Source organism: Hoplias malabaricus, chromosome X1 (assembly GCF_029633855.1).
Source record: "Hoplias malabaricus isolate fHopMal1 chromosome X1, fHopMal1.hap1, whole genome shotgun sequence".
Classification (NCBI taxonomy): Eukaryota; Metazoa; Chordata; class Actinopteri; order Characiformes; family Erythrinidae; genus Hoplias; species Hoplias malabaricus.
In genome coordinates, this window is record NC_089818.1 from 14,947,905 (window position 1) to 14,955,643 (window position 7,739).

At 38.1% G+C, this 7,739-nt stretch overlaps 2 protein-coding genes across 2 annotated transcripts; one reads left to right on the forward strand and one right to left on the reverse strand.

Moving 5' to 3' along the window:
• Positions 1-870: 870 nt before the first annotated feature.
• On the forward strand, positions 871-4,538 carry LOC136675695 (vitamin K-dependent protein C-like). Its single transcript, XM_066652402.1, has 8 exons — positions 871-1,011; positions 1,463-1,548; positions 1,848-2,005; positions 2,103-2,127; positions 2,436-2,573; positions 2,767-2,888; positions 3,131-3,248; positions 3,576-4,538. The coding sequence occupies exons 2-8, from the start codon at positions 1,476-1,478 to the stop codon at positions 4,133-4,135; spliced, it is 1,194 nt and encodes a 397-aa protein (XP_066508499.1). The 5' UTR covers positions 871-1,011; positions 1,463-1,475; the 3' UTR covers positions 4,136-4,538.
• A 60-nt stretch (positions 4,539-4,598) lies between these two features.
• LOC136675696 (dual specificity phosphatase 28-like) lies at positions 4,599-6,902 on the reverse strand. Its single transcript, XM_066652403.1, has 3 exons — positions 6,375-6,902; positions 5,994-6,082; positions 4,599-5,445 (listed from the first exon to the last, which is right to left on the reverse strand). Exons 1-3 carry the CDS (start codon positions 6,717-6,719, stop codon positions 5,373-5,375), a joined length of 507 nt encoding a protein of 168 aa, XP_066508500.1. The 5' UTR covers positions 6,720-6,902; the 3' UTR covers positions 4,599-5,372.
• Between the last annotated feature and the right edge of the window lie 837 nt (positions 6,903-7,739).

Genomic DNA, 7,739 nt, shown 5'->3' on the forward strand with positions numbered 1-7,739 from the left:
ATAAAACATGAGGACATTGGAACATGTAATATAGTGTAGTATGCGTTAAACTTTAGTTGTTTTTAGTGATTTGCACTGTGGGGCTATTTTGCACTGACCAGATGGTATCAACAGACTGTGGACTATCAGTAAACAGATATTAGTTAGTCATTAACACAATTTAAACACCACATTAACCATTACTGCTCTTTTTTAGATTCAAAGACCCTCATGGAACTGGCTTGTAATACACTCACTCACACATGTATATATACTCACTCATTTTTAAAAGCTGCACCACAAAGGGGCGCTATTTTTCATATACTCACTCGCTTTTAGGGACTGTTCTACAACAAGGTGCTGCTGTGCTTTGCACCAGCGACACATTTTGTCCTGGAACATCTTTTGTTACTTTGTTTAAATTTGAATGATTACTTTGTATCTTACTTTTTTTTCCACTCTATAGCTAGGTTTTCTTTTACCACAATGTGTGATAAAGCTCGGATGGTGAAAGCTAGCACAAGTTGTAAGTAGCACCTCCTATTGAGGTGAAGTTCCACCTCATCTTTGATAACTGTACCTAACACATCATTAATATACAGTTCAACATGCTTGGACTAGAACTTTAAAATATAATAAATATATAGAAACATAGATGGGAAAAAAAACACAGTAAAATCTATGACCTTCTATTTTCTAAATATTTTGCCTTAAATTATAAATACTTTTATTAACAACTTAAATATCACTGCACTATTAAAATCAAAACCCAAAGATTGCTGGTGAAACTGCCCCCCCCCACACACCCACACACACACACCCACACACACACACATACATACATACACACACACATATTTGATTTGGACAGCAGTGTTGGTCAGAGCTTGGTCTAACTGCTAAGGCTTACTCTTGCAATGTTTATCATAGGGATTCAGGACAAAACAGAGAGAGCTAGGCATTAATGCCTTTTTCCATAAAATTCTCACTTTAAGAAGGAATCACAGCAAACTTGTCAGATCTGCTAATCTGGTAAGATATGTCTGTTTTTACATAGTAAAATGGGACAGAGGTGAGATATAGATTTAGAGAACATACCAGAATAAATCAATGAGAAATTAGAACAACTGAAGTGCCTTGTGTTTTTATACACATTCTAAATAATACATGAATTGTATCATTGACAGCACAAGACATAAAGATATTTCTGTACAGAAGGTGTTTAAAAACACAAATGTTAGAACACAGTCAAATAAACAAAATATAATTTGAGTAATTAGTTAATGTCCAGTATTAAGTTTACCTACTCCGTTTTTCATCCTTCATCGTGAGAAGTCAAACCAAATCTGTGTTCTTATAAACTACACATTGATCACTCTACTGAGCAACTCCTTCCTGTTGTTTTTTTAATGCAATTTTTTAATTAAATATAAAACCCTCTATGTTTATCAAATCTATGTTTATCATACTTATATTTCAACAGTGTGTATGAGACCATGGCAAGAACACCCTTCCTCTTCTGCCTTTTTTTGATTTTCCTCTGTATTTCCATGGTTCTCACTATGTCAGGTAAGATGCCCATATTTAATAAAGAAAAATAAATCTAAAGTGAATTAAAACCTTAATTTCACTTCAATATAACAGAAATAAAAATGTTTTAATGCATGGTTTGGGAATTGTTGACAAACAAACAAAGTAACCAAGTAAGTATTTTTTGGGAACATTACAGAATTCCAGTGTCTTTGAATATTTGATCATGACAAACTCCAAACAAATCCTGGACTATTGATGTTAACTAAATGAGATACATAAGGTGGAGCTTTAAGTTAAGTATCCGTCTCTTTTTAGCCCTGTCTTTTATGTATCAGTTTTCTACAGCAGCACAAAGGCTAACATGCTCCTGCGCACCAGAAGAGCTAACAGCCTCCTGGAAGAACTCAAGCCTGCGTCAATGGAGCGAGAGTGTGTGGAGGAACTGTGTAACTTTGAGGAGGCCAGAGAGATCTTTGAAAACAGAGAGGCAACGGTCAGTCATAAATATGTGTAACTATAAAGTGTAAACTAAAACTGACCAAATGTGCCTGGAAATATATGAACTAATAATCAGTTCTTTTCTCTTACAGTTGGAGTTTTGGGAGCAGTACGTAGGTATGATTTGTTTTTGCTAGAAGGTACAACAGACCTAAAGTCCACCTTGAACCCAGCTAGCCCATGTTTAATGGGCTTCACACAGACAAAATATGTTAAATAATTTATTGCTTTTTTTAGTTAATTTCATATTTATTTATAACTGTAACTTTTTTCCTGATTTGAACGAGTGAAGAAGTAGTTATATTCTTTTGTCTGGAGTTGGTCAGTGATTCTGCTCACTGTTGGTTGAAAGTGATAGTAGAACAGCAAGAAACAAAGGGTTGGTAGTACTGTCTTCTAATGGTCATGTGTGACCTGGCCCTCAGAAAGCATCACCTTTAACTGCTCAATGAAAAATGGTGACTGTGACCATAACTGCCATGACAGGAAGGCCAAAGACGGACGTTTCTGCAGCTGTGTCGAAGGTTACCAGCTCCAGCAAAACAAGAAGTGTATCCCCACGGGTGAATATTCCTTCTGACTGTAATAGACTACAAGAATTAAAATAACAGTAGATATGGATAAATATTAGATTTCTGGAGACAACCCATGTAGTATTTATTCCTGTTTGGTAACAAATTAGTTAAAATAGCTGGATATGAGTGATATGAATGCCAAATGTAATAAAAAAGCATAGTAATTATTTCTAATTTCCAGATGAAAACTCATGTGGCCAGATTTTGATCGCCAAGTCTTCTCACAGTACTAAGCCAAAGGAAATTATAATGCCATGGCTTGTCGGTGGTGAAGTTGGCCAAAAAGGAGAAAGTCCCTGGCAGGTATTAATTTAATATTTTAAACATAGAAGGAACATCAAGATCAAGAATCATGATTTTGAAATTGATTTCCAATAATTACTTTGCTGGTCAAAAAATACCCCAAACGTAATATTAGATATCAGACTTTACTTTGCATTTGCTCCTGTTAACAATCCACTTCAAGCCTTTGGATATTTATTCCCACATTCAAGATACTTGAGGAGTCTTTTCTGATATTTCAGAATATATTTTGTGCTCTCTAGGCACTTCTATTGAATGCCAGACGGACTTTTCACTGCGGTGGAGTTTTGATTGATGAAAACTGGGTCCTCACTGCTGCCCATTGTCTCCAGGCAAGCATACGCTTCAGTGTCAGACTAGGTATGTCTTCCTTTTCCCGCTAAATCAGGCAGATAGCAAACACACGATGAAGCATTATTGTGTATGCAACTTTTTTTCTTATTTGGGAACATTTATTTTATATTTTAGAATGAACAGATAGGTTACAGGGAATGTGATAATGAGTAATACGTCTCATAAATACAGGTAGAATTTAACCAGTTAGGCTTTCTGTAATGTTGTTAGCTGTTCCAGTAGCTGTTGTAGTCAAATTTACAAGGAGTGTCAAAATGCAGCTTTTGACAAAAGAAACCACTAGCTTTGATGATCCAGGACCTGTAAGTGACACTTCATTTTGCATTTCTTTAGGTGAATATTTGAGGTTTATGAAAGAGGACAGTGAAGTGACCATCCGTGTATCAAACATCATCCCCCACCCAGAGTACAACTCAGTAACGTATGACAACGACATAGGCCTTCTGCGTTTAGCCACTCCAGTGAAATTCACCCAATACATCCTTCCGGCGTGCCTTCCAAGCCGCAGGCTTGCAGAGCATGTGCTTCACCTCAATGGAACAGAAATGGTGGTGACCGGCTGGGGCAAACAAAACGAGACAGATACTCAATACAGCTCTGAACTCGGCTACATCAAGGTCCCTTTGGTTGATCGCGAAGTGTGTGCCCGACATACTGTTAAAAACCTGACTGAAAACATGCTTTGCGCTGGGATAATAGGGGATGTCAAAGATGCCTGCCAGGGTGACAGTGGTGGTCCCATGATGACCCTGTACCACAACACATGGTTCCTCACAGGCATAGTGTCCTGGGGCGAGGGCTGTGGCCGCACAGACAAACTGGGCATCTACACCAAAGTCTCCAATTATCTGGAGTGGATAGACAACACCCGGAAGGAAGTGACAGGCCCTTGATTTATCACCAGAATTTCAATTCTTTTTGACACGACCAACAGATAAACAGTGGCCACTTTTCTTCATTTCAGATCTGAAAAAATCCACAGGTGTTTGTGCCTATCCGTCCACTGCGAGAAGATAACTGAGTGTGATGGGTCTGAAAGTAAGTTAACTCTTAAGGACCTTATTTTGGAAGTAGGGAAATATATTCCTGCAGATATATTTGGAAAAAAGAATTGAGGTCTCCTAAAAATGGAATCTATAATTAAGGCAAATATGGATACAGTAAAAATCTGTGCTTTATTATAGACACTGTTTACTGTGATTACCTCACAAAACCAATTTTGCTAACTGCCTATTTGTTTGCATTTTGTCATTGGTTAGAAAACATGGCATGGAGGAATCATATATTTAATAAAGCTGGTTAAAAAAAATATTACAGAATGTGATAAACAGTGTATTTATTGATCCAGATAATAACAAACAGGCACACAACAGTGTTATCGGGCTACAGTATATGGCTATTTTAAATCTGGATTGCATACATTAAGCCCTGTTATGAGAAAGCTTTGTTATATCATAAATATGCAGTAGCTCTGAAATTTGTCTTTGCAGTTATGAAACAAAACAAGTATTGACCTTAAAAATCAATTCAATAAGTTAAAAGAGGTACAGCATATCTGCTAACAAGACAAAAGCCCTTTCAGCACAATAAGCCCTTAGAAATCAAGAGTTACAACAGCTGTATTGATATTATGGCCTTTAACAGACACTCTTGTCCAGAGCAAATATAATACTTGATATACTACTTATATGTAATTACATAAATACTTGCATTCATATTCAAAATGTATTCTATATCAGCAGGTCTTTTAGAGGCCACAAATAACAGAAATATAAGAATGTTAAGAGTCTTCTTCTTTCTGTGCACACAATAACAAGAATAACAATAAATTAAAGAATGAAATATCTCCTTTTCTACTTTCAAACACAAACATGGGAGTGAAAGTCCAGAATCTATACTTTCTACACAAACGTTCTGCTAGTTTCACTGATCCACAACAAACAAAATAACAGAATTATTATTAATAATAATAATAATAATAATAATAATAAAGTAGGAAAACGATACCTAAGTGTTACGATAGTTCCTGAGTTTGGAAAGAGATCTTGCTTGAGAACTGAATATCATCATGTTTTAAATCTGCTTTTAGTGAAAAAAATGAAAAAAAATATATTTACTTTATATATTTTATTATAACACATGTCCTCTTTGTGAAAATAGTCGCTGTAGAGAAAACTGTAGGCATTTGTGTTTCTGTTGTGTTCTGAAAAGTGGAACAAAAGCACTATCAGTGACAAATCAATCTACTTTTACAGAAATCCGAACTCTGTAGTGTTTAAAGGTTCATTAGGCATAACAAATTACTGGCTTTCTTCCTATAGACCTGACTTGAGGGCCAATATATAAGGCAGTATGTAAGTAACACAGTTCAACAATGAGTTGTTTAATCCTTTTCTAAGGTGGAAACCTGAGTCGCTGTATTTAACCCCTTAAACTACAGGTTAAATAATCAGTTATTAATCTTAACTTATTATTCATAAATAACTCTAAAGCTACTAAATATATATGGCTGGATTTAATCACTAAGTAAAAAGGGACTATATCAGTAGAAGTGTTTATTTAATTCTAGCCCAAATTATGCTTTAAAATATTCAAATGATTCATGTGTGATCACACTTGTCTCCTCATTCTGATATTTAGAGGATCTGCAACTTTGCATGTTGTTCATAAACTACTACTATATACTGCAAATACTGTTTGAGGACTTGGTGACGTTAATTTGGAGAGATGTTGGAGCTGCTGCTTGCTGACCTTCTAACCTGCAGCTCCTGTTCATATCGCTCCAGTTGGGCCCAAAAGCCCGGATTGGGTTCCACCACCGACCGGGCACTTTTCACTACCTGAGTATATAAGTGGAAACAGTCATGAGATTAAAAAAGGTGCTGCTTATTAAATGTCAAAAACAATACAAGTCTAAACATCAAGTGTCATATGATAATGCAATATGCAGTTGCATTTTAGTATGCACACAAGAAGGATAGGAGCCATTAAAAAGAATTTGATTAATTTCATTAATTACATTTTAATTAGAGATAGTCTGCAAAAAACACTATCTGCTTTTGTTCATGCTTATAATAATATAAATTACCCGCGAGCCCATAGGAAATTAAATATCAATTGCTGGTGGTTTACCTCGAATGCATCTGTTAAAGAGAAGCCTTGGTGCTTCATTAAGAAGGCCACACAGACTGTGGCTGACCGACTGCGGCCATTTTTGCAGTAAACCACCGTCCGGCCTCCTCTGCCTGCTTCACTGTGGATGGCATCAGCACAGCGGTCGAAATACTTATAGAGGTCCTCGTTGGGGTCATCGTAGACGGGCACTCGGAAAGTGCTGACCCTGGAGGAGGGGAAGGGCTGCTGTTTGGAGACGTTGATGCAGAGTGTGACTGCCTCCTTCTGGATGAGCTCATCGCTGCATGCTGAGCGGGCGTTGCTGATCAGCAGGGATTCTGTAACCTTACACAGCTGAAGCATGGAGCTCAGTTTGTGTGAGGAACAAAGAGAGAAACTACAGCCCAGTCTAACTCCTACATGACTTACATAAAATCCTCACATGGCCATGGTACCCTCAGTTCACCTTCAGCCTTAAATCTGCAGGAAGTCTTACAAACACAGTAAAACCGTATCCTAGTGTACGAGCTGGCATGAGAAAGGCAATGCAGAGGTCAGTCTGATTCCACAGAGTGCTGCTATATTTACAGCAGAAGCCTGAGGTTTCCACCAGGTCCTAAAGCCTCTCAACCAGATCTTCAAGTAATTAGAATCTTTCTGGGAATATTGAATATATACATGCATATTCATCCAATGTCTACTTATTATGCCTGTATAGTATTACTCACCAAACACAGATCATAATTCACAAACCACTATCACACCTTATATACACGTTTTTGAACAGCTTTTCTCATCCTGAAGTCTTTAGGCAGCTGCATTCCATCCATCCATTATCTGTAACCGCTTATCCAATTTAGGGTCGCGGGGGGTCCAGAGCCTACCTGGAATCATTGGGCGCAAGGCGGGAATACACCCTGGAGGGGACGCCAGTCCTTCACAGGGCAACACAGACACACACACATTCACTCACACACTCACACCTATGGACACTTTCGAGTCGCCAATCCACCTGCAACGTGTGTTTTTGGACTGTGGGAGGAAACCGGAGCACCCGGAGGAAACCCACGCGGACACGGGGAGAACACACCAACTCCTCACAGACAGTCACCCGGAGCGGGAATCGAACCCACAACCTCCAGGCCCCTGGAGCTGTGTGACTGCGACACTACCTGGCAGCTGCATTAGTTTATCTAATATTTTCATTTGATAAGAATCTCTGACAAGATTGGTGCTGTAGTGCAAGTATTGTATGATGTCCCTGTTACACAGTTCTGGGGCCTCTCCTCACCTCAGTGTAGATTTAGATGTGTTCACCCAGTATCCTCTGTGTTGGTGTTCTGAAAATGTTCTCAAATATCACTCCTCTGACCTTAGGCCCCT

Coding starts and splice junctions, on each gene's coding strand:
- LOC136675696 (XM_066652403.1), bottom strand. CDS start 6,719: ATGCTTCAGCTGTGTAAGGTTACAGAATCCCTGCTGATCAGCAACGCC. Junction 6,083..6,374: donor CTTTAACAGATGCATTCGAG/GTAAACCACCAG, acceptor TTATATACTCAG/GTAGTGAAAAGTGCCCGGTC. Junction 5,446..5,993: donor CAGGAGCTGCAGGTTAGAAG/GTCAGCAAGCAG, acceptor TCCACTTTTCAG/AACACAACAGAAACACAAAT.
- LOC136675695 (XM_066652402.1), top strand. CDS start 1,476: ATGGCAAGAACACCCTTCCTCTTCTGCCTTTTTTTGATTTTCCTCTGT. Junction 2,128..2,435: donor GTTTTGGGAGCAGTACGTAG/GTATGATTTGTT, acceptor CCTGGCCCTCAG/AAAGCATCACCTTTAACTGC. Junction 2,889..3,130: donor AAGGAGAAAGTCCCTGGCAG/GTATTAATTTAA, acceptor TGTGCTCTCTAG/GCACTTCTATTGAATGCCAG.